At 34.1% G+C, this 19,443-nt stretch overlaps 1 protein-coding gene across 3 annotated transcripts; it reads right to left on the reverse strand.

The window, feature by feature from the left end:
* Nucleotides 1-6,410: 6,410 nt before the first annotated feature.
* Nucleotides 6,411-15,280, reverse strand: LOC132030612 (ABC transporter C family member 10-like). 3 transcript variants are annotated; one of them, XM_059420314.1, is made up of 12 exons: nucleotides 14,820-15,279; nucleotides 11,795-13,809; nucleotides 11,190-11,510; nucleotides 11,030-11,116; nucleotides 10,055-10,621; nucleotides 9,786-9,950; nucleotides 9,259-9,553; nucleotides 8,864-9,078; nucleotides 8,478-8,783; nucleotides 7,900-7,963; nucleotides 7,485-7,724; nucleotides 6,411-6,777 (listed from the first exon to the last, which is right to left on the reverse strand). In XM_059420314.1, exons 2-12 carry the CDS (start codon nucleotides 13,799-13,801, stop codon nucleotides 6,653-6,655), a joined length of 4,392 nt encoding a protein of 1,463 aa, XP_059276297.1. In that variant the 5' UTR covers nucleotides 13,802-13,809; nucleotides 14,820-15,279; the 3' UTR covers nucleotides 6,411-6,652. The 3 variants fall into 3 exon arrangements, with proteins under 3 accessions (XP_059276297.1, XP_059276296.1, XP_059276298.1); XM_059420313.1 differs by having other exon boundaries at nucleotides 11,795-13,818; nucleotides 14,820-15,278; XM_059420315.1 differs by lacking the exons at nucleotides 9,786-9,950; nucleotides 10,055-10,621 and having other exon boundaries at nucleotides 11,795-13,818; nucleotides 14,820-15,280.
* Between the last annotated feature and the right edge of the window lie 4,163 nt (nucleotides 15,281-19,443).

The raw sequence follows: 19,443 nt of genomic DNA on the forward strand, positions 1-19,443 counted from the left end.
CCAATGATTAGTCGTGTATCAAGACTCCGAAACGTCAATATTTTATATAGAACCTGATATTTTTTTCTGTGTACAATAATGTAGGCCCAATACATCAAGGATATGTAGACGTTCGGATAGTCATTTTAGGGGTTGAAAAGGTGCCCGAAGTAAGTTTTGTTTGAAAAAACTTAGTGTTTTTTCCATACTTCTACCAACGATTAGTCGTGTGTCAAGACTCCGAAACGTCAATATTTTATATAGAACCGATATTTTTTTTAAATACAATAATGTAGACCCAATACATCAAGGATACGTAGACGTTCGGATAGTCATTTTAGGGGTTGAAAAGGTGCCCGAAGTAAGTTTTGTTTGCAACACTTAGTGTGTTTTTTCATACTTTGACCAACGATTAGTCATGTGTCAAGAATCCGAAACGTCAATATTTTATATAGAACCTGATATTTTTTCTGCGTACAATAATGTAGGCTCAATACATCAAGGATACGTAGACGTTCGGATAGTCATTTTAGGGGTTGAATAGGTACCCGAAGTAAGTTTTGTTTGGAAACTTTAGGGTGTTTTATTTTTTAAGATTTTGATTTAAGCGTATTATTTTTTAATCAAGAGATAACTTTATTTTGAATATAAATCTAATTCAATTTGATAAAAAAGTATTTAAAAAATATAGGGAGAAAAGCTAGTTGTAAAGTGGTCAAACTTTAGATGGTCATAACTTTGCGCTCGGACATCCGATTTACGCGTTTTTTTTTTAACTTGCGTATTTTTTCGAGATCTATGCGGACAAACAGCCACAAGGTGGTTTGGCAGAGCCGATTTTAAAAAAGACACCTTTTATCCTATTCAATTTCAATTTTTCCCCAAATTGGCGTGAAATTTTCAGTTTTATTTACTTATAATATGATGATACGCAATAGATTTCAACGTAAAAATTCCGGAATAATGTAGCTGTGAATGTCAATTTCACTTCTGTGGTTTCAATTTTTGAAAATAAAGTTGACTAATTTTTTCGACATATAAAATTGACTAAAATAACTAACTGATCCAAACACTAAGTTTTTTCAAACAAAACTTACTTCGGGCATCGTTTCAACCCCTAAAATGACGATCCGAACGTCTACGTATCCTTGATGTATTGAGCTTACATTATTGTACGCAGAAAAAAAAATATCAGGTTCTATATAAAATATTGATGTTTCGGAGTCTTGACACACGACTAATCGTTGGTCAAAGTATGAAAAAACACACTAAGTGTTGCAAAAAAAAAAAAAGTTTACCAAATTTTTTTTTAGTGCTCGCTATAGCGCAGTATTTCTTGCGCTAAAGGTAGTTTTATAACTTTTTTTTTGTTGGGATACTTTGGTTCACTTGATTTTTTATTGAGTCATTTTGATTCCAGACTCTTATGCAAAAGGACGTGATAGCAAAGTGACCTCCAATAGGGTCAAAGCAGTGGGGCCAGTTTTGACTTTAACTAAATGAAATATTAACAAAAATATAATTATCACGCCTCAAATTTTAAGTGAGTTGGGAAAATTAACCTAGATGCGATATCGAAATTTTCTAGTTGAGGTTGAGGGCTAGCTCATCTGATAACCTAGATGCATTTGTCTCATCGTCATTCAATGCAGTGGCCACAAGAACTCAATTCATCTTTAAAGTGCACGTCCAAGACAGAACAAATATCGTTGTCTAATGCTCTAGTTCCATCCATCTTACAAACTACAGTTTGTTAGTTAATCCCATGTCTGGTCACTAAACGATACCAACTACTATAACAGTAAAATTACAAAATGGCTAGGTAGTCTTATATTGACATTCTACCTTTTCTCATTGTTCATAGTATTAATGTTATCTTCTAATTCGAAGAGCAGTTAAATTTTGCAAAGTGATCTTATATTGATGTAGTTTTAGCTTGTAGCAGTAATTGTTTAGAAGTATATAATACTCCCTCCTTTCACTTTTACTTTCTGTCACTCATACCATTTTGACCCCCCCTTAAAATAATAAAGTCTTCGCTTTAATTTACCTTGATAGCCATAGTAATTGGTACATATTTTTAATGAATTTGATAGATGAGTAATTAATACTGTGGGTAAACAGAAAAACAATTGTCTTCTCTGATATGCTAAAAGCGATAAGAAAATAAAAATCTATTTTTGCATAATCTGACAAGAAAAGTTCAACTATTAGAGTAGATATAATAAGAATGTGTATCACATGGTCTTTACTAGTTCATCATTGCCTATTTTATTGTGCATGAACTTAGTTAATATTGATAAGATATACGTATTACATAATTAATTTGTTTGTTCTTCTTGTTTTAATCCATCTACTTTTAGTTTTTATTTGTCTAATATTCTACATTTTTATATAAGAATCTAACATAACAAAACATTTTAAACATCAAGTTTGTTGAATTTTAAATAGAGTAAAATAATTATTTGTAAAGTCAAAAATATTTTTCTTAATTAATTTTGGTGTTATTTTGTCATTTTATTTGGCTGTATAGCTTCTTGGTGCTCCACCACTCTTTCAGGATTTGCTGCCAGTTTTTGACATGTATTATCAGCAAGAACAATCAGAATATCGGCTCTGTGGCATTGAAAATTACTTATCAATGATAATCATCAAGAATTATACTATATAAAATGTGAAGAAAACTTAGTGGATTCTAATCCGAGAGACTGCAATTACTTGAACAACCATCAAGAATTATACTATTATATAAAACGTGAAGAAAATTTACCACAATCATTTTCAAAGAGAGGAGATGCTGCATTTTGTAACGAAAAACTGAGAGACTGTACGGTAAGACGTCCAATTATAGTAGCATAAAATATGCTTTGCAGTGGCGAGATGTAGATAATCATCAAGAATTATACTATAGTGGGGGATTCAATTGAACCCGACTTTATATAAAACGCAAGAAAATTTACCACAATCATTTTTAAAGATAAACTTACGGTAAAATTTATTAAAATGGGGGCTCAATAAATATAATATGAAAGATATACGAACCCATAACTTTAAAATACAACGGCTCAAACTAACAATACAACGGGTACAAAGCCGAACCCACAAAGTTTAAATTCTGGATCCGCCTGTGGCGTTGAGTCTATCCGCATTGAAAGAATACATTTTTCTTGGTTTTTCGGTTCTTGGTTTTCTGAGTTTTTGCGGGGTTTTAAGTTTTGAATATTTTGGGAAGAAGGTAGATTATTTCCGTTAATTATATACTCCATTCTTTTGACAGATAATCATTTATCCCCCAATTTTGATTGGAAAAATCAAATTACCCCATAACTTTAAAAATAGATATTCTCCCCCCTAATTTTTTGCAACATCTATTTTGTCCTTAACCTTTTCAATCTTTTTTTTTTTTTTTTTTTTTTTATTACATAGGGTAGGGGAAGGGAAAATAGGGAGTGGGATTACAACGCGTATTCGAACCCTCACCAACAAGCGCGAAAATTTTAGTCAACCAATCGAGCCTACTAGATCCCTACTTAACCTTTTCAATCCTCTATCTATGTAGTATACCTTTTTATGTTATACATAGTATTTTGCCCTTAACCTTTACAATCCTCTATCTATGTGATATACCCAAAAGAGGAAGCTTCAAGTATCTTGAGTCCCTAATACTGAGACGATTTAAGAGATTGACGATGACACACATCAGACGAGCAAGGTGGACGAAACAAGGCTTGCCCTCCCGGGTGCTTTTGCGATAAGAAAGTGTCGCCTAGGGCCGAAAGGTAAGTTCTTACAAGATGGGTTAGGGACCAGCATTGTTGTACGTGCGCATTAATATCACAGTCAAAAACTCTCACTTAGAAGATTTACGTAGGGGCCGATATTTAGGACGTACGTTTAACGTGTGGTCATACTAGAGAGATGATTAGAAACAAAGTTATATGACAAGAACGGAGTGGTTTCCATACGATGACAACGAGGGAGCAAGGCCGAGATGGTTCTGTGTGTGGGAAGAGGGATTGCAGGTGCGGACGCGCTGCCAGAGGGGTGAAAGATTAACAGTAGCAAGAGTCGGAGACAGAGGTGAGACCAAAGAAGAACTCGGGGAGGCGATTAGACAGACATGGTCCAACTTCAGCTGACCGAGGACATGACCTTAGATAGGAAGATTTTGAGGTCGAGATTTGGAGGTCGAGAATTAAGGTAGACGGTTAGTAGGTAGTTGAGTTTCACAACACTTTGTGTGTGAGAGGTAGGGGGCTAGTCTCTTTATCTCCTTTTCTTAGTACTATTATCTAGGTATCACATAGATTCATACTTTTTTATGTGTATTACTATGTGTTGCTTTATTTGTCTTATATCTTGATTTTTGTTGTCTTATATATTTTTCTTGCAATCCTGCATCGACCACGTTTCTTTTGAGCCGAGAGTCTATCGAAAACAGCCTCTTTACCCCACAAAGATGGGATTACACTGGATATATTGTTGTTTGTATGTTATACACAGTATTTTAACCTAGATATTTTTTTATTTTCACACATTATGTACCTCCTTCATCTTAGGATTCTTTTTCTACACGAAAAAACTTTATGTTATCAATTACCCATTGTCAAATATTTAAACAAACGAGACCAAAATATTTTAGTGCATAAATTAGTAAACCTCATATAAAAATAGGGAAAAGGATCAAATATACTCCTAATGTATTCGATATAGAGCATTTTACCCTCTGTTTCAAAATAGTCTCGTTCTTAATCCTACCGTTAGCCAAATGACCCATAATTGCCATTACTCGCTAATAGACCCCATTTTTTAAATTAAAAAATAAAATTTTATGTTTTAAAATCAAAAAAATACCACCAACTAATAATTAATCCCCCCAACCCCTCGCAATCTATATCTATATATAATATAAAGCTAGGTATAAGGGAGGTGATGTGGTTGACCAAGGATGCTATTTATCTTTTTTCTCATTTTTTTTGGCAATTTCCTCTCCATTTCTATTCCTTATTATTGTACAAAAAATAAATATGTCAATTACTACTCCTCTATCCATTTCTTTAATGTTTATATTTAAATGTCTCAGAATTTACTATTCCACTCACTCCTATTCTTTATTATATATTAAAATGTTACTCATGAATTGGTCATGAATGTGTATTAACCCATAAGCCACTTCCTATTCATGTCGTTGCCCAGATTAAAACAATGACAAACCTATTGAATTGAAAAGACACACTGTTATTGACCGTAATAAGGTCAATCAATGTTATCCATTATGATGACAATTATGGTGAATTTATTCTCACGGTTATCATCTTTTTCCTCTATATAAAGCTCAAGTCCAATCTATTTGACTTGCATATTTTATCACATCGTAGATCATTTTCTTTTGGGTTTTGGAAATGCTTGAAGTTGCAATCTCAATTATTATTATTCATTTTCTTAATTTTATTTTTTCTATTTTTGTTGATCTTAATTAAAAATAGTGTACTTTTGAGTTGTGTTTGAAGCACTTTTTTTGGGGCTTGTATTGTAGAAAATAAAAATATCAGATGTGCCTAGTGTATTAATTTTTTTTTATGTTTTCTTTCCCTTTTTTCTCTCATTGATTTTGGTTTTCTGTGTGTGTGTGTGTGTGTGTGTGTTTTTTTTTTTGCAACACTTCAATTCCATTTTCAACAACACTTTCTGCAACTCAAATGGTACACATTAACATATAAAACAAGAACCTATTTCATTGCACTCACAATATGCCTTTACATTATATAAGATTGGTTAAGAAAACAAATTATCCAAAAAGCATACACGTCCATTTTACCAACGAAATGTCATTGTGAAAGGCCCTGTAAGATTACATAACATTGAATATAAAACTGATTTAGTCACCCACGTTGTGATAGCAGACAAAGCAATGCAACCCAATAATGAATCAGTGAAAAATCAGTCGAATTTTCAGACATTTTCTTCAAAGAATCTAAGAGGAAGTTGATGAAAATTATCGAAAATTAAAGACTTAACCTTGTGAGTTTGAAGAGGTAGTTGAATTTAAAGGTGGTTTAAAATGGCGAGGGGTTTTGGGGTTTAATTATTAATAGGAGGCATTTTTTAGGTTTAAAAAATAAATTATAATTTTAAATTGGGAAATTGGTGTCTGTTATCCAATAATGGCAAATATAGGCCTAATGGCTAATGATAGGGTTACAAACAAGACCATTTGAAAATGAAGGGTTAATTGTTCTATATCGAATACATTATGGGTAATTCTATCAATACATTTTTGCAAAATAGAACAGAAACATTTTATAGATCGAAAGTCTAAGCAATATTCTCATATTCATTACCTTCTTTATGTTTGGATAATAAGTCATTAGTGTAACATGAAAGATATTACTCCATGTTAATATAAGAAATAGAATGATAATATGATATGACAAGTAAAATGGCACTGGATAGTGTAAACTTTTTTACTATCAGCACATATAACTTAAATCATAATTATATTACATTCTTACTATGATTTATTAAACTACCCTATCTTAATTAAAAGCTAATTGTAGATTAATGTCTAGTAGGTATATGAATTGGTAACCTGAAAAATAAAATAACACGCTATATAAGCACTAATTAAATGTATACAACTTAAATCCTTATTCATGAGTTCCACATTGGCTACTCATATGGACTTAATTTGTATGTCAGCATTTTGAGAACGTGACCAATATTCATTAACAAGCTGCCCAAATAGTGAACTTTCCTTTTTCATAAGTTTCATTGGCTTATCATACTCTACCAGCTTCCCTGTAAAAAAAAAAAAAAAATGTACTTTAACATTTCATGTTAGTTCACTTGAAACCATACAACATTTTTAATGAATCTTAGTGTGTTCGATACGATATAAGTTATTTTTATGGAAAATATATCCCTGGAAAAATTTATTTAATATTTGGTTGGTGATTGAAAAATATTTTCAAAACAAATATGTTAAAGGTTAATAATAAATTTAGCAAATTAGAGTGTGTTTTATTCAAATGTTTGAGTATTAAATATTGATAATAATGTCAAATTGGTGGTTGAAACAACAATATGAGGTTAAGAGTTAAGATAGTTGTGATGAAAGATGACTTCCATCTGAAAGCGAGGGAAGTGATGGTGGAATTTTATTTTTTTTCCGACAATGAACACCAGAAAATGACTTAGTAGGTGTTTGGACATAAGAAATGTAATATTTGGAAAAGGGTTGAAAAAGGATATTTGGATGTTAAGATTGTGTTTGGTCATACATGTAACTCGAAATGAAGTAGAAGTTCTATGAGTGAAAAAAAAAAAAGTCAATTTATAACCAAACGTTTTTTTTAATAAATTTTTGAAGGAAAAAAAGGAGGAAAGAAACTCATGTCCAAACGGCATAGTTACTAGAAAACATTTTTTAAAAATAAGTAGAAAATATTTTCCGTCATACCAAACACACCCTTAATGAAATATGGAACTATTTCCTTGAATCTCACCATCACTTATAGCAAGAACCATAGTGCAGTCCATCACTGTTGGGATTCTGTGAGCCACTGTTATCACTGTGCAATCCTCAAATTCTGTCCTTATTGTTTTCTGTATTATTGAATCTGTTGCATTATCAATTGATGCAGTTGCTTCATCAAGCACTAATATTTTCCTTCTTTTTAATAATGCTCTTCCAAGACAAAATAATTGTCTTTGTCCCATGCTCCAATTTGATCCATCTTGTGCCACTGTAGTAATATTGATTGTTAGTTTCCCTATGTTGCTCGGACTCTCCAAAAATGTTTCTGCACAGTGTCAGATCCTCCAAAAATGCACTACTTTTTGAAGAGGCCGAGCAACATAGTAATTTTCATCTCATGGAGGATTCAATTTATCATCATGCTAGGATGTTTGTTTATTTACCTGAGGAGTCTAGTTTTCCTTCTTTCTGTTGAACAACGTCTCGAAGTTGACATTTGCCCAAAACCTTGCACCCATGATAACGGAAATAAGTGTTGAAACTGATTTTATAAATAAACAGTCATATGTTTGGACAAAAGTGTTGAAAGTGGTTATAAAAAGTTAATGTGTTTGGTAGAAAGTGCTGATAACACTTATGTTAGAGCAATAGAAAGTTAGAAACGCCCTTTACATGGGAAAAGGACAAACAACAGAAATGGAATGGAGGAGATTACAAGTGTATTAGGAATAAAATAGTAAAATCTTGGTCAAGCGAAAGTAATTATAAGCTGAAAAGACATAGATGAGGGTGACCAAACTTATGGGATTTGGTTTATAGGCACTTCTCTTATAAACACTTTTCATGTTTACCACACGCGTAGATAAGCCAAAAAGTACTTATGAGCTGGTACTCGTATCAGGTGAGAGCTTAATAAATTATAGGCTAATGCTTCTTGAATAATATCCAAATTTTGCAGCAAAATGAAAGATGCTATGCTGCAGAATGATTAATTTTTGACAATAGTTTTAAGAAATGTTACCTCCCATATCTCCTGATCAGTGTGCTCTGACAAGGGGTCAATATTGTATCGAACTGTCCCGCTAAAAAGCGTTGGATCTTGTGGAATGATCGATAAAGAAGATCGAAGATCATGAATCCCGATTGTTGAAATGTTTAGGCCATCTATGATGATCATTCCTTCCGTTGGCTCTACCAAGCGAAATAAGGCGCTAATAAGAGTTGTTTTCCCACTACCTGTCCTGCCAACAACTCCAATTTTATGTCCACCTTCAAATATGCAGCTAATGCCTTGTAGAACTAGTGGAGCTTTGGGTTGATATCTGACCTGGAATATACATTTCGTGTGATCTTTGTGCTGCATCGATGAATAAAGGAAGATGGATAACCAAGAATTAGGATACTAACCTTTAAATCAACAATCTCAACTTTACCAGTGGAAGGCCAAGAAGGATCAGGTCTGTTGCCTTGTATAATTTCAGCACGTTCACTAGGAATATGCATGTATTGCTCTAGCCTTTCTACTGAAATAATCGAATTTTCTAGCATGCATTGGTTTTGGACCGACGGAACTAGGACTACGTTTAAGGAAAGAGCGTATGACAGAGCCATGCCAATATATCCTGAAAATCAAATGCCAAAGTCTTAGTACAGTCATCTATAACAACCAACCTCTATAACAGCATTTTGCTATTGCAACAAAAAAATATCGGAATAAAAACTGTTATAGAGAGGTCTGATTGTATATGAACGGAACATCATTTTGTTCTAGTTTAGCTGCATAATGTAATGAATTTCATTACCTGAGTCAGAACCTTCGAAGGGAAGTAAAACCATGGCTAAGGCCGAGGACGAGAGAACTAAGGCACATAGTATCTCCAACCGTTGGATCAACCACTCGGTTGCTGAAAAGCTGTGGAAAAATGCAATTGCATTTTTATCAACAAGGCGCAAATATTCTGTGCAAAAACGATCCTCCTCCTCGAAAGCTCTGATGGTCATTGCCCCCGCGATGGCTTCAGCAAGATGGCTAGCAACCGATGACTTTGTTGTGCCATCAATTCTCATAAGTTCCTTTGCTGAAGCAAAATAGAATCTCTGTGCAGGACAATGAAACAGTGGACAAAAAAATTAAGCAGGCAGTCGATGTAATTCACTACTGAAAAAACAGGAATTAGCAACGGACAACAAAATCTGTCGCTAATCTTATGTAGCAGCAGATTAGCAATAGATTATCAAAAAATTCAGTTAGCAAGGAAGTTCGCAGCTAATTCCAGTTTTTTTGTAGTAGAAGGACTACTAATGAATCATGAATAGTTAACTTGCTCACCTGTAAAATCACTGTCATATAAATCGTCGGTATAATGACAATCAAGATTGGCCAGGTGAGAGCAGCCAATATTCCTAAGCTAAAATATGTGGTCAAGGTAGAGGCCAACGCTTGACTGAATCGAAACGACATGTCAAGATCTAAAACACTGAGGTCAGAAGACAACTGCAAAAAAAAAAAATATATATATAAGGAAAAGAAACCATGTTAGTTCCATATAAGCCTCCCAACATTGTTGTTATAGGCTAGCTTAGGTTGTCGTTTCTTACCCGACTAAGTATTCTTCCGAGTGGGGTTGAGTCGTAGAATGACATTGGTGCTCGGAATATAGACGTTAGTAGCTTAGTAAAAATAGATTTTGAAGACTTGAGGCCTAAATCAATCACTGCATAGGACCTAAGGAACAAGGTTAATGACATACCAAAACCTATGGATGAGTATAGTAAGATGAGATTAAATTTGCTGGTTTTTGAACTCTGTAAATCAGCAGCTAACAGAAGATTTTGTCCTAGCTGCCCAACCATATATATGAGGTGTGAAAATATCGCCAAAAGGAGGTATAAAAATCCGTTGCTTTGTCCAAGATATTGTTTATAAGGCTTAAGACCGGTGTATCCTGTTTCTCTTTCTTCTTGTTTGATCAACTGCTCACCAACAGGCTGCTCTTCTGCACACAATTGACGAATATTTTCTTCGGAGCTTTTGGTCCTTTCTTGTGGAGAACACTCACTTTTAGTTGCCTCGCCATGTGCATGAATGAGGTTTTGAAACTCTTCACAAGAAAGAAGCAACTGATCAAAGGAAGCTGATTGTATGATCTTCCCTTCAGACATTAGCTATCGACAAAATAAAACTCTATCAGATCCCACACTTAAACACAAACTCCTAGAATCGAAGTAGAAGTTAAGGGGTCGTTAATTTGCTGGTTAGGAAGTCAGTTATTCATGTATTAAAACCAAGATAACTAATACCATGTTTAGTAGCATGTTAGTCATGTATAAAATTCAGAACACCGGAGTACAATGTTCTATTACTAGTTTACAATCCCGCATAACTAATACATATATAAGTTATGAAGAATCTATGTATTATTTTATGCAGGGTAGAAGATGGAGTAACTAAACCCTGCATAACTAATCCTTCCATTATTAATACATGCATAACTCTAACCAGCAACCAAACTACCCCTAAGGGTCATCATGTATAGTAAGTGACATTAAGCTATTGAGAACAGAATTACTAACCAATATTGAATCAAATGTAGGAAGGAAATCTACTTGATGAGTCACAAGCAAGACTGTTTTTCCAGAAAGAGCTCCCATGACATATTCCTGATCATAATCCAAGTTAGCTATTTCAGAAAATGTTTTTGGGTCTTTGGTTAAATGAGATGAGCGTTCTTACATTAAACAGACAGGTTGAGGTATGTGCATCAATTGCACTGAATGGATCGTCCAACAGGTATATGTCTGCATCTTGATACAATGCACGTGCCAGCTGAACTCGCTGCTTCTGTCCGCCACTGAGGTTAACACCTCTTTCTCCAATAATCGTTTGGTCACCAAAAGGAAGCATTTCAAGGTCCTTCACAAGTGAACACCTTTCAAGTACTTCTTGGTATTTAAGTTGATCCATTGCGGAACCAAAAAGTATGTTCTCCCTTATTGTTCCTGTCTGAATCCATGCATTCTGAGAAACGTATGCCACCGATCCATGAACTTGAACCTGAAAATTCAGAAGCCAATGAAACAGGTTTAACATTTGCTGAGATCCAAGTATAGTCAAACCTCTCTATAACACCACCGTTTGTCCCGATATTTTTTGGCTGCTATAGTGAATGTTGTTATAGAGAACGTACAATATAACATAACATGAAAGGTCGTTTCCACATAAAATATGGCTGTTATAGTGAAATGTTATTAAAGAGGATGGCTGTTATAGAAAAGTCTGACTCTACTACCGAAAAATTTGACCATTAAAAGAGAACGAGAAGTCAACATAAAACTTACCAAGCCATCGATGTATGGAACCTCTCCGAGAATTGCAGCTAAAAGAGTTGATTTACCAGAACCAACTTCTCCACAGATAGCTAACTTTTGCCCCGATTTAACACGAAGGTTTACACTTTTCAATGCAGGATTTGGCGAACTCGCATCCCATGATACCCCATTTGACTTGATAATTATGGACTGCTCAAGTTCCTTTCCCCGGTACTTCTGCTCGATATGTCTGTTTTGCAACTCAGAAGCCTCAAGAAATTCCACAATTCGAGATAAAGAGACTTTTGCTTCTATGAATACTCCGAGAATATCAGGAACTGACCTAATAGGTTCCTGAACGATGCGTAAAGTGGCTAGGAATGTGAAGACATTAGTGGTATTCAAAGGGACTTTGAGTAAGTAGCAAGACCAGAAAGTAACTGCAGATACTATAATTGGCGTTGACCAAAACAAAATCAGGTAATAGCCTTTCTGAATCTGCAATGCCGTTAACCATCTGTATTCTTCGTCTCTTAGCTTTTCAATTGCATTCTTAAAATGTTTCTCCCAAGCGTACAACTTCAACACTTTCATACTAGTAAGTGCTTCCGTTATGGCCCTTAGCATTTTATCTTGTGTAACCATAAGCTCTGTCAAGCACTTGTGCTGTGATTTGGCGACTGGAGAATTTCCTAGCACACTTGCTACAACTAATACTAGAGCTGGCACGGTAGCCAGTCCCACAGCATAATACATTATGACTAATGCAATGCATATCTGAACGCCTGTTGTCCATATTTGATGAAACCAATATGGAAATTCACCAATCTTATAAGTATCAACGGTGGCATAGTTTATTATCTCACCAGGTGAATGAGTATTCTTAGCAGTGTTTGAAAGACGGAGTTGCTTGTCGTATATAGCTGCAGTTAGCAAAGATCTAACTTGAAGGCCGATTAGTCTAGTCCTGAAAAACCATTGCCTCTCTGCTAATGATTCTATGCATTTAGCAATAAGGATTCCCCCGGCTAACACATAACCTTCATATTTGAAAGATCCTTTCCCTTTGGCAACCTCAATGAAGGCGTAAAGAAACAAAGGCCCTATTGACACAGTCACTGTCTTAATCAATGCGAAGAATCCAGATACCATAATGGCTTTCCATTGACAGAATACTATTGCGGAAAATACAGAAGACCGAGCATATGAAGTATTTTCCTTTCTTTTATTCACTTGCTCTTTAAATAACGAGTACAGCGTTCCAGCTTGATCCTCCAGCCTCAACTCTGGAATATCCTCATCGTTAAGAGTTTTCTCCTTGCCCTTCTTCAATAAATCATTCAACCAGAAAAAGGACAATCTGCTAAAAATTCCGGCTTTGGCAAATGGAGTTGTATTCTCCTTTGATTCAACTTTTTCCAAAAGAGGTTCGCATGTGCTTAATTTCTTTTGGACTTCTGACTCAGAAATGATCATTAGAATCGCCCCTAGAAGTGGTAACATGTCCAAGACTGACTTTGTGGATACTATGTTCTCTACGATTACTTGCCATATGGATGAAATGCAAATAAATGCTGCTAGTAAGCTTGCAAGAAAAAGACACAGCTTCACCAGTGAAGAAATATGTTGTTTCTTGTTGATAGAAAATAAACTTAGCAGCAACCACATGAGCCCTTGTGACAACGGAACTAGCCATTGGAGGAGTGGCGGAATAGTTTGTTCTCTGATGACTTTGTCTGAAACTTTCCATATCCCAAAACACAAGTATGATAAAGCTAAACTGACATTGAAAATGTAGGAACAACTTGACGAGACGGAATTGCCTTGGAACTCGGAGGATGCCACGCACTTTCTTGATGAAAACTTAGTAAAAGAGAGGAAAACAAGAATCATCAGAAGTAGGATATTTGCAGAAATGACCAGAATTTGATTGGTACATGAGGATGGATCAAGGATAGTTGTAAAAATTGAACTGCAAGTTTCTCCAGCCCTCTGAGAACACTCATACTTCCCACAGAAAACCAGCCAGAGATCCATGGTTGTCCCTGATAAAACTTAAGAAAATAAAAACTAATTAAAAAGGGCATGATGGGGGTATTTTATCAGATTCTTGATGCTGTATCCACTAATAAATCGGATGTTCATAACGACAACAACTTTTACTGCTATGCCCTCAATCCCGAGCAAGTGGGCTCTGCTATATGAATCCTCACTAACCATGTCCCTCCATTTAAGCTCATTTCAGTCCCATATTATACAATTTTTCATGTTCACGATTAAGGAAATTTCCAGAGACAAACATTATTAAGAAACAGTAATTTCAGAAGTAAAATCATTTTTTGAATTCAGGATGGCAACCACCTGAAAATGCAAATCAGTATTCTTTCAAAGCTGCTGCTTTTCAGAAGATAAAGAGCATTTACTTTATAAATCAACTAAATGAATAGAGAAAGCATCTTTAAATGTACAAGGCATTTAAAAATCCAATAAAATGCAAAGATAAAGAGCATCTAACTTAATCATTTAAAGTACAACTTACAGATAAAAAGATAAAAGAGAAAGCATCTCATAAACAAGCATTTCCAAACTTCTTCCAGAACTTTTGTTTCATAGTCAACACTGATTAGTTTCAACCTTTGTTCGTCGGACGCTTCAAAATTATTGCTTCACCTGTGTCGGTTCCTCCAAAAATGCACTATTTTGGAGGATCCGACGCGCGCCCGATAACATTTTTGAAGAGTCAGAGATTGAAACTTTTCCCTACCCTCACTTTTATACACTTCACTTTATGATACCACTGAACCAAAAGCACAATCATTATTTCCTTTTTCTTTCCTTTTTTTTTCAGAAACCTACAGATTGTTTTCTATAAAAGACAGCCATTTTTAAACAGAACTCCTATGTATTTCTCCTTTTGTTCACCAGGGTCTCTGCCGCTGAGGTTGTAAGGGCAACTACTATAGTGTAATGGAATTTTATAGAACTAAGAACTTAAAAGTGAATAAAACATATCAGCAGAACTAGCTAAATGGGCAAATTAGAAGTTGGAATTTACCTTCTTGTATTTGTTGATTTCAGCTCAAAAGAACACAGTCATCTGAATAATACAAATTTGTAAGAATGAAACATGCATCTTATGGTCCTCTAACAACCTTAGCTCCTCGACATTTCCACCAGAGTATAACTACTTGTTTGCCTTGAAGTGAAAATATTTCATCTTTAATTTGTACACTATATAATAGCTCCAAGATTTAAAATTTATAAAAGTAAGCTGAGTAAACAAGATTCTCATGCATCTGAGATGCAAATATGGACTTCTGACGTGAGACTTGCACGTAACAAACAATTTTTTTAAGTTACCAACTGTGCACTTCCAGGTTTTAAGATGAAACTATATATTGTTGTGTACTTGTGTTTATTCGAATAAATTTTGAGACAATACCATGTTCGTGGAAATAACAATATACTTGTATTGTAGTGTACTTGAGTATTGTTTTGTGGAAACTGGTAGAAAAGTGTACACTTGGGAAGTTTCGTTACTATGATTGTTGCTTTTTCCCCACATTTTTTAACCACCACAAATAGCATTTTATTACTCCCTGGTCCTGTGCCACACTTTGCTTTTTTAGTTTGTTCTAAAAAAAAATGTCATTTTTCTATATTAAGAAATAATTTAACTTATGAGATAATTTACAACCACACAATTATCTTATTCTGAATCACAATTTTAAAAAAAAATCTTTTTTTAGCACTTTTTTTGCTCGTGGATGGCATAAGTTTGTCTGTTTCCACAACGGCAAGAAAATATCATTGAAATGAAAGTGACAGAGAACTCAAAATCTCTTTTTGCTTTAAGGGTGTGTTTGGTACAAAGGAAATTTATTGTTTTCCACAGAGAATGTTATCCTAAAAAACAAGTGATTTTCTAATTTATTTTTTTGTGTTTGATACGTAAACATATATAATTATCTCAAAAATATTTATACATAATTTAGACAGATTGAGGAGTGAGAGCGAAGGGGAGGGGGGCCGCAAGGTGTTTTCAAAGATTTTAACTTATCAAACACCAAAAAATTAAAAAATATTTTCCTCCATACCAAACACGTGTGTAAGTTCTCCTAAAAGCAATGGTTGTTTTATGATTTGTCAGATTAGATGCCATATGAAAGAGAGCATGTTCACTCAAATTGTTATAGCTTGGAAAATGCTTACTTTCACGAGAAAATAATTTATTTGCGCCTATGGTACACACGTGTCTGCATTTAAGCTATGGTTCACTGATACGTATTCTTAGTTTAATTTGTGAGTTGTGACTATTATATGATTAAATTATTTGATTTGATATAAACACTTCGAGTAAATATATATGATTGGATTATTTGATTTGAAGTAAATACTGACGCGAGTAAATATTTTTTCGCCCACACGGTATTGCAACAAAGTTGATAGATGGATGACATATATCTTTTACATAATTCTTTATCAATTAAACATGGTGAATTTATCACTTCATTTTGTCACTCCTGGTCCTTTTGTAGTTAATCAATTAAAGCCCTGCTTTCAGATAAAAAGATAAAAGAGAACATTTGCTTCATAGTCAACGCTGATCAGTTGAAAAAATTCCCTACTACACTTCACTGTAATATACCATTGAACCAATCGTACTTTTCTTTTCTTTTCGTCTATTCCCATAAACCAACAAATGGTTCTACAAGTGACAGCCAACAAAACTCATACTCCCTTCATCCCCATTTTATGTGAAGGTGTTACTATTTGAAAAATCAAACAATTTTTTCTTCCATTACGATTTTCTCAAACTTCTTTAAAATGTCTTGAATTATTAGTTATGCTGACTTGTGGTACTTCTCATATAATCTTGTGAATATATAAATTTTATTTTAAGAAATATAAAGAATCTAACTATAAGTGATTTCAAATAAAAAATCAAGTGCTTGCCTTATTGTTTTGTTAATTGCAGCTCCAGACCATAGTCATCTGAAACGTACACACTTTCCACTAGAGAGTAGCAAGGTTTTTGCTTACAAGTGAAAAGTAATCATCTTTGTACAACATTATATAATAGTTTCAAGGTTTAGAATTTATAAAAAAAATTGAATAAAAAAGTGTCTAAACTATGACTTTATTACGTGATACTTGCACAGGGACATGGGCAAGTTCATTTTTAAAGTTACAGAATTTCTTGAGACACTCAATACCATGTTGGGTCTTGTTTATCATTTCATAGTAGTATTATTCTTGTAGGTCCTTGTCTTTTGATTCCTAATACTATTTGTTTTTTCTTGTACTTCAATAATCAAATTGTTTTATTTTCTATAGTAGTTCACCATGCCTTTTATACTGCTTTAAATTGCTTGTTCTTGTCGCTAATAATATTTGATTGCTTCTTTTTATGTTATTTATCATTTTATCTTGCTGCTATTATTGCTTATTATTACTGTTTATTATTCATGATGCTTTTTCATCTCTCTTTGAGCCGGTCTATTTTAAATTGATCTCTTACCCGTCAAAAGGTTGAGGTAAGCTCTGCGCACACTCTACCCTCCCCAGACCCCACCCGGTGGGACTATACTGGGCATGTTGTTGTTGCTCAATACCATGTTAGGATATTCCTGTAAAACAACAACTATATACTTGTGCTATTGTTAAATTAGAGTAATGTTTTTTCTGAAAAAGAGCAGTACATTAGGGAAATTTCCTTTCTATCATTGTTTTTCTGTTTTTCCCACCCCTACAACTTGATAACGCTTTATTACCAATTTGTTCTCTTGGATGTACTCCTACGACACTTTTAATTTATTTAGAAGCTTATCATTAAGAAGAAAGTGACAGACGTTAAAGTGCAAAGATTCTTTGCTTTTAAGCATTTAATTAATCTCCCCTAAAAGCAGTGGTGGTTGCTTGATTCATCAGAGAATCAGGTATCAAAACTTACTCGCATCCCGCGTTTACCTTTTATTTATGTTTTTATCATTTTAACCATCGTTAAGTGATACATATTCTCGCTTTGATTTGGAATAAGTATGATTAAATTATGGGAAAAGGTGCAAATATACCACTCAACTTTACGATTTAGAGCAGATATACCCCTCGTTAAAAAAGTGGTGCATATATACCCATGCCGTTACAAAATGGTGCAAATCTGCTCTAAATCGTACCTTGTTATATTGGCACCATTTTGTAACGGCAGGGTTATATATGCACCACTTTTTTAACGAGGGGTATATCTGCTCTAAATCGCAAAGTTGAGGGGTATATCTGCACCTTTTCACATAATTTAATCATACTAATTCCAAATCAAAGCGAGAATACTTATCACTTAACTATGATTAAGGACAAAAACATATAAACAAGATAAACGCGGGATGCGAGTAAGTTTTGATATCTGATTCTCTGATGAATCAAACAACCACCACTGCTTTTAGGGGAGATTAATTAAATACTTAAAAGCAAAGAATTGCACTTTAACATCTGTCACTTTCTTCTTAATGATAAGCTTCTAAATAAATTAAAAGTGTCGTAGGAGTACATCCAACAGAACAAATTGGTAATAAAGCGTTATCAAGCTGTGGTGCTTGGAAAAACAGAAAAACAATGATAGAAAGGAAATTTCCCTAATGTACTGCTCTTTTTCAGAAAAAACATTACTCTAAATATTTTTGTTAATTGTTTCAGTCAGGTCATCCATGTGTATTGAAATGAAATAAACCTTAATAGAGTGGTATACGTATAAAGATTTATAAAGCCGACCAGTGGGCGTACACAGAATTTTATACAAGCAGTATCAACCTATTGTCATAATTTCAGTTAAGTTTCGGGTGGTGGTGCATCACGTCTTGTCCCAAATGAATATTTGCAAATGAATACTTTAATAGTATTTACAAAAAAGCAATAAAATTTTATGAAATGGTGTCAAATGATACCTCATTCATCATTCATAAATAACATTTTCGCGTATTCATAGTACTAGTTCGACTGACTCTATACCTACTGCATGCACACATCTCCGTTAGCTTCCTTCTTATATTGTAAGCATGACTTTCTTTCTTTGAGCTCTCATACAAGGGGAAGAAAGCTACGGTTGAAAGATCTCTGGGTTTCGAAGAGGCTAGGTTAGCCGAAAGATGGTTATTAGATAAAGGCACTGTATGAATAGTATGAACTAGTAAATTTGTCCGCGCTTCGCGCGGTCGTTTAAATTAAATTAACTCTTTAATTTTATTTTTTTGTAAATGAAAAGAAGTTCCAAAATTACTACTGATTTCCTTACTTCTATGAGAATTACATCATACTTTCCTTTCAATCTTTATCTTCATGTTTGTTTTTGTTTTTTTCTGTATAAGATGTAATATTGAATAGCTTTTCTTCAGCGCAAGTGTTTATCTACAAATCAGTTTTCTTACTTAAAGTACTGCTTCTTAAACACGTAACAATCTGAATTGACAAATACTTTCTTTACATGAACGGCAAAATTATTAGTCCATAATTTTACGTAAAGGCAGCTATTAATGGAGTACAATAAATAAGACAAAAACGTTACATCCGCTTCCACCTGTTTGATTGTTTGAGTGTTTGAGTTTTTTCACTGGGTCTGCCATGGAATACAAATTGCTCAAGCAGTAGCGGATAACAACATTTTATCTTTTGGAAAAGTAATGACT

The sequence above is a fragment of the Lycium ferocissimum genome, chromosome 9, assembly GCF_029784015.1.
Source record: "Lycium ferocissimum isolate CSIRO_LF1 chromosome 9, AGI_CSIRO_Lferr_CH_V1, whole genome shotgun sequence".
Classification (NCBI taxonomy): domain Eukaryota; kingdom Viridiplantae; phylum Streptophyta; class Magnoliopsida; order Solanales; family Solanaceae; genus Lycium; species Lycium ferocissimum.